The sequence below is a fragment of the Pogonomyrmex barbatus genome, unplaced genomic scaffold (genome assembly GCF_055798465.1).
Source record: "Pogonomyrmex barbatus isolate J1 unplaced genomic scaffold, ASM5579846v1 scaffold19, whole genome shotgun sequence".
NCBI lineage: Eukaryota > Metazoa > Arthropoda > Insecta > Hymenoptera > Formicidae > Pogonomyrmex > Pogonomyrmex barbatus.
This window is the reverse complement of record NW_028297115.1, coordinates 1836727-1852332: the sequence shown is the minus strand read 5'-3', so window position 1 is coordinate 1852332 and position 15606 is coordinate 1836727. Positions and strand designations below refer to the sequence as shown.

The 15606-nt window shown below is 39.4% G+C and overlaps 1 protein-coding gene across 2 annotated transcripts in view; it reads right to left on the bottom strand.

The window, feature by feature from the left end:
• Frmd5 (FERM domain containing) overlaps positions 1 to 15606 on the bottom strand; it is a 38511-nt gene continuing 22905 nt past the window's right edge. Inside the window, exons 6-12 of one of the 2 annotated variants that reach the window (XM_089075342.1) lie at positions 13688 to 13843; positions 12948 to 12962; positions 12079 to 12167; positions 8891 to 9117; positions 8048 to 8215; positions 6821 to 7345; positions 1 to 5487 (exon numbers count right to left, since the gene is read on the bottom strand). In XM_089075342.1, the coding sequence (XP_088931468.1) occupies positions 5060 to 5487; positions 6821 to 7345; positions 8048 to 8215; positions 8891 to 9117; positions 12079 to 12167; positions 12948 to 12962; positions 13688 to 13843 (1608 nt within the window). In that variant the 3' untranslated portion in view covers positions 1 to 5059. The remainder of the gene's footprint in view (positions 5488 to 6820; positions 7346 to 8047; positions 8216 to 8890; positions 9118 to 12078; positions 12168 to 12947; positions 12963 to 13687; positions 13844 to 15606) is intronic. The other variant, XM_089075343.1, reaches the window with a different exon arrangement.

The following is a 15606-nucleotide window of genomic DNA, read 5'->3' as shown; positions in this document are numbered from 1 at the left end:
TTTTTGCAATGAAATGTTTTGTTTATTCATGCATGCGATACAAAATTTCAAAGACTAACAGACCAGAAAAGAAAAAAAAAACGCACCCCTCATACGACTACAACTGTTGGCTACAATTTGCAAGCGTACAAAAAGTGTACATACGAATGGAGATTGTAGAAAGAGATTATCATCGATATTTCGTTTTGATTAGCGCAGAGCCTCCATCCTCGTCGTCGCGTCGGCCGTTTTAATTAACATTGCATTTACACCAACGTCCACCGCCCGCATTTGTACACAACGTAGTATTTAGCCCTCTGTTAAATTATTCCTGCGATCGCGTCGCCGTTACGAAGGTCCGGTTAAAATTTACTTACGTAGCAGCTACAGCGAATAAAATTACTTATCCATTAGTCGTTAAAATAAATAAATATCTAACGAATCAATCCCGAGAATAACGAACCTCACAACGACTATTAAAAAGTAACGCAGTAGGCTAGACATGTACATTTACATGAAGATCCGCACATTTCGGCAGCGATATCGAGTAATTACAGTAAAAATTGACGTACAGTGACGTATTTCAGCATTCGAGTAGCAATCACATCCGATTGCGCGTCGGAAAGATGTTACGAATTTTACGGCTTGACGAGAGAGAACGAACTTTTTGGGGATTTTACATGCGAAGGACGAGATGTTCATTAACAACATAAATCTTAAGTGAGGATTTACCGCAGTCTCGCACCGCATATCGCGTTACGCTGTGATTAAATTTACAATAAAGATGAGACGCGACCTGCAACAATGTCAACTGATAATACAAAAAAATCTTATCGGCAATACGAATATATCGATTAATGGGGAGATATTTTGACTTTGAGTTTCTCACTCTCTTGCGCAACTACGTCGTAACAGTATTTTTAAAACATCGTACATATTAACGTGATTACATATTTTTAAACAAATCTCGAATTACTTCTCGTTCACTAAAGATCCAACGCAAGAGACTGTCTAATAAGGAACTGTCAGCTATTCCAAAATAGCTGAACTTTCCGTTGAGCGATTTCCCGAATCGAAGAGATCTAAATTATCATTATTGATTATAACGTCTGAGACATCAGAGATGTCACCAGTACGTAATTACGTTGTCAACTGGATCTAAATTATCGAAAAAACATACGTTACATTTATCTTTTAGACACGTCCTGTATATCGCTCGTCCTTAATCGTTGCGCAAAGAGCACGTGATTCGCTGTTTCACAATTTTAGCATTACGAATGAATCTTTTTCTTTTCTATTTACAGCTGCGAGTAAATCTATCGATAATCTTAATTTTATTCGGGTCAAGTTCTGTATCGCGTAGAGGCTGTGCCACGTCCCGACGATCTCGAACTTTCAATATCAATCAGTTCTATCCCTCAAAAACTGTCCGCACTTCGGATTTGTCGTCGGATTTTAGACTGAGCGTCTATTCGAAAGTTTTACTCCAGTGAAATGTGATTTTTTTTTTTTAATAAACGAGACTTGCGATAATTGCAAACGGGAATCCCCAATTCCAATTCATCATTCTAGCTCGGTTATATGAATTTTACCGTCAAGAGAGAGGAACAAATTGAACGTGGCATTGTAAGAAATTTTTCTTTATTCTATGTCCATCGAATAATTTCACTCCCAGAAATTGTTCATGAAGCAGAATCACCCAGATCTCGGTTAAGAAGTAATATGTCAACTCTCCGCATCCCAATGCAATTCTTTTACCGCTTCTTCCGTCTAAATCTTTTCTTTCTTTTTTTTACATTGACTGGTCCAGCGAGCGGGTACTCTTAATTAATAACTAGAGTTACATTAAATTGCAATTGACATCCGTTTATTTATACAGTTAGCTTATCGGCGTTCTCCTGCTCCGACGAAATGTGTTTAGCCGTCGAAAACGAAACGTGATCTATTTGTACGCATTAATTTTTGCCTCCGTCATCCGCTTTAAGCAGATTAAATTTTGATTTAAGACTAATCCCATCCCCCGGCTGGCTTATTAGTAAAGCGCGGAAGTTTTGTGATGTTCAAACGTGCGTTTTCCCCGGCAACGCTAATAATAGAGTAGACGAGAGGTTTTGTTAATCGCTCATCTGGGGAAGACGAGACCGAAATCTCACGAACTCCCGAATTGCTTTATTAACAGCGATACGTCGTACATCTCGCACAGTTACCACTCTAATTTTCTAGAGCCGTCTGTACTCGGTCGACAACACTTTCCTCTTCATCAATCGTCGGAAAGCTGCCCCGCGAGCTGATAAATCTGCCTTCCACTGAATTCGCTCTCAAGATCTTATTTCAACGACCTCGAGACGTGAACAGATTTCGCGGACAGGAGAGAGCCGCCAGAGATCGCTTCAAGATCGACATGAGATTCGTTAATTTATATAGTTTCTGTTTTTCTCCTCGCGCCACCCCACTTTTGTTTTTGTTTTTTCAGCTTCAGGGGGCGGATTTCGAACAAATCGAATGACACGAAAGGGTGTAAGATAGCGTAGGCACTTTTAGGAAAAATGGCTGACAGTGAGGCTGCGTGTCCACTCGAGAGTTAGAAGCCCTTCTTCCCGAGGACAAATGTATCAACTGTACAACTCCGTGATTCAACACAGAATCAAGAGGGAGTCACCAACTGGAATTTTCATCGGAAAAAATTTTTCCTGTCGAAATAGCAAAATTTTGCCGCTTTCGACAGTAAAACGCTCCGGAGCGGACATTCAGTCTAAGACGTAAGACGAATCAGGACCTGCCTGTGCAGGCGAACATGTCCGGATAAATATGCAAGTTGAATTTTAATGTACACGCAGTTTTCATAAAATTTCGCAAAAATTGTGTGTTACAATTCCATAAAATGATAAGAGCTCTTTCGAAAATTCACACGATTAAAAATTAACGCATCTGTCCTTTCAAAATTGTATTGTGGTATTTGCGCGCTTCCATCGTGCCTTCATGCATAATGGATCAAGACACAATAAATCGCTGTACAACTTTGAAGAAAATATCCATGAAAGCTTCAAAAGTATATGCACTTTATTGTTCAATCTAGCTTAATCCCTCCTTTTCAATTTATATGATTTATTTACATTTTATATTTTATATTCACGTAAGACATGAGGAAAAAAAATCGGTGTTTAATTTAATTTAATTTCAATTAAAAAAAAAAAAATCAGTGTTTTTTTTCATTTTATAGTTTATTGATTTTATAGCCCATCGCGATACGTATCTGCGAAGGCAGGTCCTGACGGGTCTCACTTTCGTAGGAGAGACATGTCCTTAAGATATATATCGAGAATTTGCACGCTGCGATGAAGGATGTTATACTCTCGCTATAGAATAAGATGACGAGACAAAGTGATTACGCACATCAAGCGTACCTACGCTCGCGCACATCCGAATAAGAACGCAAAGAAACCGACAGCGGGCCGAAATCAGCGAGGAGCCTCGTAAATTCAACGCTGCCACGCAATATCCTCCATCATTTTCGTACTAGAGTTGCACGTATATAGCCTATCTACGATTATCTACGAAACGATTGCTTTTCGTTGACGGTTTAAAATAATCTAAAATTCCTATAATTAGGTAGTGTCGCCTCGTCAGTGATCTGTATATATATATATATATATATTTATATGTATAATATATTACACATTCGCTTCCACGTGTGTATGTGTATATGCTCTTTCTTTCATCTCTTTGCAATGTCAAAATACTTTTACTTTGCCTATTTATACTGGTATGCGCGCATAACGTTGCGTTTCTGCGCGTCTTTTTGAGTTATCCGTGGACACATGGGGAAGGTCTCGTGAAAGTCCAAAGAAAGAGCACTTCTGTTCTCGTCCTTTTCATAGTAACATGATAGGCCATTCGATAACCAATCACCTCGCACTATATATGTATACATAACGTCCATCCGAGTCCGGAAGATATTTCGCACCGAACAAAATCGAGCTCTTCTTATAGCCGAAATTTGTAATCTTTTTTTCCCTCAAATAACATAAGTAAAATACTGTAGACTTCGAGATAACGACCAAAATTTCATGCAATATATATATATATATGTGTGTGTGTGTGTGTGTGTGTGTGTGTGTGTGTGTGTGTATGACGAATTTTCCATGATTGAGCTAATGCCATTTTCAAAATTAATAATTCGTTTAATCATTAAATTCGAATGAGGTTTTAACGTTTTTGAGAGAAAATCTTTTGATCATTCATTGCAATTACAATATAGAAATATTAAAATTTATTATTGAAATATATTTAATAAGTCTGCTATCAGTATTGCTTATTAAACAAGTATATTCTATTACATTGCAAAAATATTTCCGCAAGAGGTTGTTATTTCGTAAGGAAAATTGGCGGGACTTGATATCATCTGCAAGATAAATATAGTTCAGGTTTTTGTGGATTCACATCCTGCCAAAATAGTAGACGAGTCAGCAACAACTCGCATGATAGCGAATCAACTGATGAAAAGTCGGATGAAATAAAACACTTGGCCGTAAAGCCGTTTTTCGTAAAAATGGCGTAAACAATTTAAGAACATTTCCGATAAAATAGAAACGTATAAACACAATTCTATACATACATCCTGCTTACATCCCGATTAAATACAATCTTTGTACAGTTTTTTTTTTTTTTCCTTTATACAGAATTCTGATTTCCTGTCGGTCGAGTTACATTAGAACTCGCGTTTCTACTACGCGAGATTCCGACTTTGTCTGATCTTCCGACAACGCGATATTTCTCGTCTCTCCTCTCCCCTCCAACCTATTTTTAAGCTTTTGGTAGCACTCGGTCTTCTCTCGGTCCGAAGCACTTACGCTCGTGCGACCAAGCTGCGACGCGACGGCGCGCACAGGCTGATGGAAACCAGAGAGACAGGGAAAAGAGATGTGCACCTCCTTCCTTTCTTTTTTCCGCGACCTTGTGGGGGCCGTAAGATTTCTCTCAGTCGAGTCCGAGTCACGAGTCCGTCCTGACAACTTGGCACTGAAGGGAGAGCGAGCTACGCGATGACATAGAACGACCTCGGCCCAGTCATCTTGTCGCATCAGAATAGGCCGAGCTTGGTCCGCAGGAACTCCTTGATCGGAACGTAATATTGGCTCCTTAAGGCCACCATTTCCGGCGTCTTGCGCAGGCTGTTGAAGAGCGTCGTGTCCGTCTCGAACACCAACACCGTCACGATGAACAGCACCGTGATCGTCAGCATGAACGCCGGTATAAAGATCCTGACCACGTGCAGACTCCTGTGTCTGAGTGTCTTGCCACCCGCCGCACGCCGCACGCCCTGGTGATGTTGCTGCTGTTGCTGCTGGAGGCAAAGCTTGGAGTTCTGGAGCTTCTGCATCTTCGGTATCGGCGTGACCGAGCGGCTGTGCGGTTTGCCAGACGCGTCCAGCAGCTGGCTTTCCGACGAGGAGTGATCGAAAGAGTCCCTGAAGTAGTAATCGTTCGCCTCGCCCTCGTGCTGACCGACTGAAACAGAAAGGACGCGATCGATGGCTATTGGATGGCTACGTCAGCGGGTGACTCGGTGAGGAACGAGGACGTTACAGGTGCGGTGGCTCTCTGACGATCTCGCTCCGAGATTCGAGGATCGCGTTCGTCGAGAACTAGCGACTAGATTCTTTCGCGATATTGCGAAATCGACTAAAATAATAAAATGTCTATTCGAGCCAATATCTCCTTTGCTTTCGAAAGCTGTTTTTCTTGAAAGCTGTAGGAGGAATGAAAAGTAAGAAACGATGCAAGCAAAACAGTGAATTTGATATTAAATATATCAAACTCGATATTCTGCGTTTGTCTAATCCAATTGTACGCGTAAAGAAAGAAATATATCTATACTTGTCGCAATGCGGAATTGAAGGAAGTTTACGATATAGAATAAAACGACTTATTTCTTAGATATCCTCTCAAAACAAATGCAAATTTACTAATAATAAGTATCTCAAGCAAACATAGTAAAGTATCTTACTTTACTATCGAGATGGAATAATTTTTGTATCTATAAAAGATGTCTTTCGCGATTTATCAGTTACAATCACCTGATCAATCTATATTGGAAGAAGAATTTCACATCTAATTTCATCCGAGTCATGATCTTATTGAAAAGTAAAAAAATATAAAAAGGTTTTACAATTTTAGCGACAGCTCGGTACGAATGAAAGTTAGATCGATATAAGTTAACATTAATCTCTCCACAAATCCGATCCGTCGTAGAGGAGATCGACAGATGCTTCACGTGAATTCACGTATACGCGTGCATTCCCGTGATCATCGTGCACTCTCGCAATTGCAATCGTTCCTAATCGTCTCCTAATTTGACCGTCGTACTCGCAACTTGGCTATACGACGGGACTCTTTCAGTGGCTCCTAGAATTGATTCTGGACCCTCGAAAAGTTACCCTGTCCGATAGCCGATCCAAAGCACGACGGCCGAAGTATCTCTAAGTGGATCCAATGGGAGGGGGACAACGTGTCGGATGTGTCGGTTTGTATGTTGTACGTATTAACAGGCGCAAGCCCATGCAGACCGCAGTAATCGAAGCGTAACATAAAGGAAGAGGCAAGGTGACAAAGCAGAGTCCAATTCCAACGACAACGACGTACACGCGGGGAACACAGGGGAGGTGGCGGGGGAGTACACGCAAACTGATAGAGGAAGAGACAGTTAGGAGAGTGTAAAACGGGTGGAAAGGAAGTGGAGGAGAGACGATACAGAGAGAGAGAGAGAAAGAGAGAGAGAGAGAGAGAAAAAGAGACGTCTCTGACGTTTCTCGTCATCGTCCTGGGATCTTCCGGAGCTTACCTGCTGTCTCCCGTCGTCCCGAGCGATCGAATCCATTCGACAGCCCCGACCTCACGTTTGCCAGATTCGCGCAACCGTTGGCAGTCTTCGTCGTCGTCGATCCGCGGCCTACCTCGGCGTCGAGCTCGCTTACCTCTACCCGCGTACCTTTACCGTCGTGCTCGTCGCGCGCGGGGTTCACGCCTCTGACGGGGACTCGTCCGTTGGCGCTCGCCGGCGCCTTCGAGCTCTTGATTATCAAAGCAGTCGACCGCACCACCATCGGGCACCGCTCGTTAATCAGGTCGTTAATGCGCTGCCGCACGACGTGCTCGACGTCGCGGCCCGCCAGCTCCTCCGAGCCTATCACTATTTTCTGACTGTACAACGGTTGCGGTCGGTTCAGCGTGCTCTTGGGAAATTTCAGTTTGGCTTTCGCACGGTTTGTGGTGATGGTGTTGGAGGTGGTGGTGGTGGTAGTGGTGGTGGTGATGGTAGTAGTAGACGTGTGGGTGGCACTCGCATGCGTATCATTTTCGTCTACGGCTAAAAGAACAGAAAGAAAAGGAGAAAACAAATCAACCGAAGGTTTCTAAAAAAGCCAAAGAAGCGGCGGCGACGGCGGCGATCCCGTATAAAAGAGGGTGGCTTTCCGGCTTTCCGAACGCCATCGAATGCACCGAGTAATGTTTACTCTTCGAGACTCAGCGGGCAATGTTTGCGGACGACGATTTACTTCTTAGTTTTTACGTTTAAAATTTTCTCTTAATTAAAACAAATGAAAATGGACGTATCAAGTATTTGAGTCTTTTAGTTATCTTCCGACTTCTCGAAAAATTACCTCGCTTTCTGAGAAGAGCAAAATTCCGCATGTTATACGCTTCGTCATGCACTAATTTCTATCAAAGATACTAAACATTTGTTTGTACTAAAATACCTTAACAACCGATCGGTTCGATCATTCATGAGATATGAGACTAAAAATATGTTTCTTCTTTATAGAATTTGATTGCAAGCTTCAAACAAGCTTTCGACACAGGTCAATATATCGCTGCGTTCATTGTCGTGTATACATGCGTCGCGGCGATGGACTCGAATGGACCGGGGAACTGAACAAGATTAGGGAATCCAATGTTTCGAACAGGACAAAGAGAGAAGAGAGAGAGAGAGAGAGAGAGAGAGAGAGAGAGAGAGAGAGAGAACGAGAGAGAGAGAGAGAGGAGAAAAGCAGCGATACGGCTAACTAACCGTTGTTTCTCCTGGCATGAATCTCTTGGTCCTCGGATACAGTCTCCAGAAGAGGCAGGGTATTGTCTGGGCAGTAGGGCGAACTGAGGGGAACCCCCGCGCCACCCTCCAGCATCCCGGTGCCGTCCAAGCCCGCGCTATGACAGCTACGTGGCAGACTGGAATATCCTAAAATGCGTAAAATATCACCTATTAAAAGACAATGGCATTTTGCCTATACATGATTTAACTGAACTAAGGGGATAAACTTCGGGGGTGAGTTTCCAACATAAAAATAGATTCGATTATCAATATACATCGTAACCCCACTGAGATATTGCTCAAAATATTTATCAACACAATATATTATTTATTAATATTACGTGTATCAAATGGGAGACACTTTGAAAAATATTTGTTGTTTAATTAAATTAAAAACTGAAAATAAATAATATAGGAATAATAGTAAAATATTATTTTTCCATTTTCCATTAATCAACATGTGTTTCAGCTGTGTCTCAATAATAGTGAGTTTGCGGATACATGTTGATATGAACACTTTCTCTCGTGCCTTGATATAGGAAACTCACTCCCGAAGATTGTCGTCTTGTTTTAATTACACTCTGTATATGTAATATTTTCCAACTTTATAAAAAGATCAAAAAGTCACAACGCTGCATAAAATTGTGTGATTTTATTGCGGTAATTACTGCTCGACAAAATCTGCCTGAACCTGCCGTTCTACAGAGAAATGCGCGTTTTCATTTCAGCGCGAACCAATGAAAAAAAAAAAAAAAAAAAAAAAAACAAAACGAAAAAACCATATGCAAATTACGCGGTGATAAAAAACAAAAAATTACTCACGTATTTCGACGAGGTCCTGGCTCGGCGTGCTGGGAGTGGCCGGTACGCTGCTGGCCTTTCTTCTCAAACACGTTGTCTGGCAGCGTTGTATCGGCGGTTCCTCCTTCCGGAGTGGACCTGCCTCCTCCAGAACCTCCCTCTCCGTTCTTCCGGTATATTTAAACTTGTATCCCCACGAGAAGATGGAGCCGCCACTCACCACTGGCGCGTCCGACGCCCTCGGCAAGCTGCGCATAGCCGAAATTATTTATGATATCGCTCGTGCTCTAGATTACACGAATGCTAACTAGCTATTATGAATTATTATTCTACTGTTATAAATTACCCGAAGCGCTTTTGAATACTACCGTTTGGACTACAAGGAAGAAGCTCGTTCGGATCGTCGGACACGAATTTCACACGGTACCGCAACAACAAGCGCGACAAAAAGATCGGCAAGTATCGAGAATAGGCCTTCATTCCGGGAACTAAGCATGAAGGATTTATGCCTGCATAAATTTGCCGAACGGAACTAACCCGGAAGTGAGCTGGTCCCGCAATCGAAATCGTCGCGCTCACCGTGGTGGGCAACGCTAACTCGGTAGAATTTCGGTGATCCGCAAAGAGAATTCAATCCCCTCGGAATAATACTCCCGCCCAATTGATCAGATCGTGCGTCCCCTTTAATATTTTTCAAGATCGATTCTAATTTTAATCAATACGAGAATCGTTCCTCGGTTCCAAATATATTTTTTATACGTACACAGAAAAAAAATTAATCTTAAATCGAAATTATATTAAAGATTACAATATTCAAGAATATTATCATATAGAAGATTTTTAATTTCAAATTGAGCAAAAGTAATGCACTTGCATTAATACAAATTCAATCGAATCAAGATTGAGATTTTTAAGAAAATTATAATATTTTTGCTTATATATTAGAATAACTGTCTTGATTTAAAATTAATTTTTAAATAATAATATTTTTGAGCCTTCCACGGTTATTTTATTCAAAGAAGTTAATACATTACGGGTATTACATAACATGTCGTGATACATTGTTAAGACTAATTTTTTTTCCGTAAACAAGGATATTAGAATCTTCTTGTATACAAGTATTATTATTGCAAATATTACTATTGCAAATATTATTATTGCATATAAATATATAAATATTATTGTTACAAATATACAAGTATTATTTTTGCAAATATTATTTTTGCTCTTTTTCATATAAAAGATTTTTAGTTTAGAATTGAGCAAAACTAATACTTGCATTAAATTCAATTAAATTAAGATTAAATTTTTAAAAAAATTATTGAATTATTATAATTAAACAATATTCTTGCTTATATATAACAGTATTTGTATCTGCATCAATACAAATGCAATCCAATCAAGACTAAATTTTTCTAAAAAGCTTATAATATTCTTGTTTATATGAAAATATCTATCTTGATTTAAGACTAATTTTAATAATATTTTTGAGACTTCCGTTACGTTCTTCAAAAAAGTTAATACATTTACGATTAATATATACGATCATAATACGTTATTAATTTTTTTTCTGTGTATGTAACAAGAATTTTCTTAGAAAAATTTTAATTTTGATTCAATTTGTATTGCTGCAAGTGTAGATATTCTCATATATAAGCAAGAATATTATAGTCTTCATATAAAAGATATTTAGTTGAGCAAAAATAATACTTGTATAAATACAAATTCAGTCAAATCAAGATTAAAATTTTTAAAAAGATTATAACATTCTTGTTTATACATATATGAAAATATTTTTTTATTTAAAATAAATTTTTTTCTGTGTAGTTTGTTATACTTTCATATAACGCGTTCTCAATATATTTTCTTTTAATTGAGAAAATGATTGATAAAAATTGATTAAAATTGAAATAAGCACAGGTTGGGTTTCTGCCGAGTGTTCTATCTCGCGGCTAAAACTTCAACATTGCAAATGGACTTTAATTATCTGGATGACGGCCAAATTACCGGCGACAAAACGGCGGTCGCTCATCACGAGTGATTTTAACTTATTTCCAATGTGCATTCGAGACACTTTAGAATCATCTTCATCCAGTAAATATGACCAACATCAAGATTGCGTGCACGTCTCCATCAAAACCCCCCCCCCCCTTGACTGCCGTCGCTGTAATCACGAAATCTTACAAATCTTCATTTCGATGAAACTTCATGTACAAAGAGGAATATCCGCTAAGCAGAATTAATAATTCTCGAGGAGTGAAGTTAATTATTCATAAAAAAATAAAAATGTAATCGATTTAACTCGCGTTTTTTTAATAAATTTGTGAACGATATGCCGAGTTCTAATTCGGAATCTAGATCATATAACGGATAATATAACTGACAAATTACATTTGTTCGAAAATATTGCAATGCCACTTCGTGCCACTTATGCGACCGCAAAATTGAATGAAAAAATAGCATGATATTTGACGAGAGCGACGAAACGTTCGAGGCAACTTTGGTTCTCAAGTTCAATCGCGTTGGAAATTTATATTCATTTTCGGCACGTCATTTAGCTGACGCTCGTAAAATCGCGATACTCTGCCACGTACGAATATATCGCTTACGAATCGGGGCGATAAGCTCGTCGTCTTAGGCACACGCGTTCGTTTCGGCATCCATCAATGCTCGCCCGGTAGAAACGTTAAATTTGACCAGTGCAGTGGTATAACGATAAACCGTGCCCGTGATGTAAGTGCCAGCGATATTTCCAGTGATCGGATGCATCTTTTACAGCGGCGCCGGAGCCGCTTTTACGGCAATTCTTCCAATTACTTATCTCGAAAATTTCGGAAAAGCTGCACGTACAAGCAACGTGGCGCGAAAACTCTCGCGAAAAGACACTCTCGCAAAACTCCACCAAGTTTCAACCTAATGGAAAAAATTCAAGATTCCGATCGCAAAGATCGCATACGAGACAAGCTCGGAAAAGATATACTGTGACTGAAAATGAGAGACAAGCCCTTTTGTTCAAAATTGTAAATTTCCTTTTCGCGCAGGTGCCTCGTTAATATATAAAACATTTGTACTGCAGCGGAAATCTGGGGGTGAGAATATCGTGGATGCTTGAAAGCTTCTTTGTAAGCGGTGAAAATGGTCGTGCGATACAAAACGGGGGGTAAATCTCATACGTGCCTTTAGGAGAACATGTGTAAAGAAGTACTCACGTAAAAAATAGCATCTGTTCGATGGCGCACCTCCATACGTGACGACAGTTCGTTGCCGTGGGACATTTGAACCCGACGAGGTGTTTTTTCTGAAAATTACAAATACGGAGACGCTCGAAAAGTATTCTAACTTGACGATTACGAATTACGTAATCCAACGTTACGTTCGCGATCCGTGAAATAAAGTCGACAAGGGATCATCGTCGAGGAAAATAAAAAAAAGAAAAAAAAAAAAAACACAAGTGAAAAAAGTTGATTAATTTTAACGTTGCAACGATTGTTCCAATGATCAATAGCGACATTCTCTAATGGTTTCAAGATGGTAATCGCTTGAAAATAGCGCAATGTCACGTCGCGTTCATGCAATCGTAAAACAGAATGAATTTGAGTATGGATATTATCGTCTCACGATTTGCCAATTTTCGTGGCTGGAATTTTCAATTTGAAAATGAGACAAATAAAAATGTATAGCTTTAGAAGTGACAAAACTACCGTTTTACTCGTGGTTTTATGGGCAACGAGAAAATAATGCGAATGTAAGAGGGTTCGTGAGATAAGAAAGATTTATTATTCGCAAGGCGACGATAAGTCACGATACGCATCTTCTAAAAGCATCTGCTGTTATCCCATATTTTTTAATAACCGGATCATCTATCCGGAGGAAGAGAGCGACTCTGAATAAATTTCGTAACAAATTTCTGCGATAAATCTATTTTTTTATACATAAAAATCAAAATCGCTTCTCCTCCTCGATGTGTCCCTTTGATTTTTCTCATCGAGCCTCGTAACTTTCCACTCGGGTCTCGATAATAATTAAGCCTCGTTATTAAAAATTTAAATTTAATTAAAATCGTTCCTCTCCGACTCACCTTCGTCCTCAAGTCCTGCGCGAGTCCGGCAGAGGGAAATAAGTAATAGGATTACTTAACTTATAATCACGTATGTGTCTGACGTCACATGCACATACCGCACGCATATGCTGCACGCGAGCGTGTCATGCACGAACGAGAGCGCGCATTTTCATGTGCGATTATCGTAACATAGTACTATATAGTGCGGGCTTCTTAATTAGGAATCGCCGTGAATAAAACAAGTTTCTTCGGCCTGGACTTGCACAAGCAACGTAACGTGAGCAGTAATGCATTTCACGTGGTTAAACAGTTCCGCGGGAAAATTTTAACACGGCAAAGACCTTACTGTTGACCGTCATGCGTTTCAGAACTGAATGAGTATACGATTGTAAATTGAACGGACTTTATAACCAAACGAACGATTCGACTTTAAAGACTTTCGCGTTGACGTGTTGATTTCATGCCGCGCATTGCACGGTGTTATCTAAGATTAATAAGACCACGACCGACGAGATGACATTTCCACACTTGTATTCTCTATAATTTGCGTATAATTTTATGCATCTTAATTTTCATCAATTGGATCCCGATATAATGGACTTTAATATAATGATAGATTTTATAATTAACGCAGTAAAAACTCATATGTAAATTTTTAATTGTCTTTGTATAAGTGATGTCGCGCTGCGTGTGTGATATCGCTGTTTTTCGTTCGACAGATCATGAATATAAAAACGACAAAAAATATGCACGCTCACCTCGTTTATCGTCACATGCACGATAAACATCTTCCCTTCGAAATTGATCTTCTGAACTTCCGACCAGCGGAAATGCTGTATCTTCCGTGAGTCTTGGAATGTCAGGATCCCGCAGTGGTTAATGCCTAGATGAAGCTGCGTGCCCTTGTCAGGATCCTGTAAATGTAACATGTGAACATGTTTATCAGAAAATAGAATCGCAACGGAAACGCAACGTGACATTCGCGTGGATGATGCACCATGCGTGCGCGCGCGCGCGCGCGAGAGAGAGAGAGAGAGAGAGAGAGAGAGAGAGAGAGAGATTAAGAAATTTCCATTTGGTTAATGCATTCGCTATTTCGAAGAAGTATCTTTAAACGCAATCGCATTATTATCTTTTCTTTTAATTTGCGTAAAAACTTGTTCGTTAAATTGTTTTATCGATAGCGCAAAAAAAAAAAAAAACGTTTACATATGTAATTACCGACCCAGCAATTACGTAGACACAAGTTACATGCAAATTATTAATAATGATAATTACAAGGGAAGCTCCTTTTTTTCATTAAAGTTATCTGTAAACGGTTCTTTATCCTTATGCGTCATTGTTACTCACGCTAGTCCATTTTCTCCACGAGTCTTCTCTTTTCGAGATTTTATTCAATGCGAAATTCATTATAGTCGGCCATTTCCGACAAGTATACATCGTGACGGCCAATGAGACGTGCATTCGACACGTAAAACGGATACTTTACGTGGCGAACTGTGGGTACCCTTTCGCGAGTAAGAGTAAGGAGAGCCTTATAGCGCGACGGTGCCATAAAAATGACATTTTCCCTTAAAAGGAAGACGGTCACGCGGTGGTGGATCGCGATTATTTCTTCAACGCGTGAATGTCGGCGATGCGGCCGCAGGAAGCGAAAAACCAATAAACGACAGGTGCTACCGCGCCGCCACGTACTCGCCTTTCGCGACGAGGGTGTAATGAATGCATCATGACGAATAATAGCAGGTTGTTTTTCCTCGCGGCCGATACGAAACGCGAGATTGTTAGTTTGCCGAGTCGGCTTATAATGTCGTAGTTTATTTGTCAGCGAGAGTGTTCCCGACGAAGATAACGACGAAGGTTTCAATGGGCGCATCGATCGACCGAGACATTAATTAAACAATAGCGTGCGTTGCACTAGCAGCACTGAAGATGTGTCGGTGATGGAGTTAATATTAGAAAACGTTTTAGATTCGTTCAGATTATCATTTGGAAGATAGATCGTCCCGTCGCTTCGTCGGATATTTCGCAAGAGACTTTCTCAGGTCTCGTGTGAATAAAAATAATTCGGGAGTTAGACATTAGACGACACGTTGTGAATTTCCTATTGACAGTGTTGTACTTAGATAACTTAAAATCATCTAAATTATTTAAATTTATCTCAAATAAGATAAAGATGATTTTAATCTAAATTTGTTTAGATAAAAGATAAAATTATACGTCATTTATCTAGATAATTTTAAGGTAATATCGCTATTAAGTAAGATATAGCATATAAAAACAAAACTTTTACTATTTTACGCTGGTTAGACGGCATAAGTGAAGATGCGAAACGTAATTAATGCAGGCCTTGACATAAATGATTTATATTACTCTGGTACACAGTCGCACATACTGGCGTGATCGCTCTTTGAATAATATTCGTTGAAAAATATCAGCTATAATTTAACCGGATTTATATTTATACATAAAAATTTCGTAATTACTTAGCTGGAATTAATTGGTGTCTGTTATATAAACGCAAACGTTCATTTTTATTTGAACATGACATTGAACACATCAAATTATGCAACTTAGATAATTTACAAAAAATAATACTTCTTTTATCTAAGCTGAAGATAATATATATTCCAATTATCTAGATAAGATAAAAGATAGGATAAAACCATCTAAAACT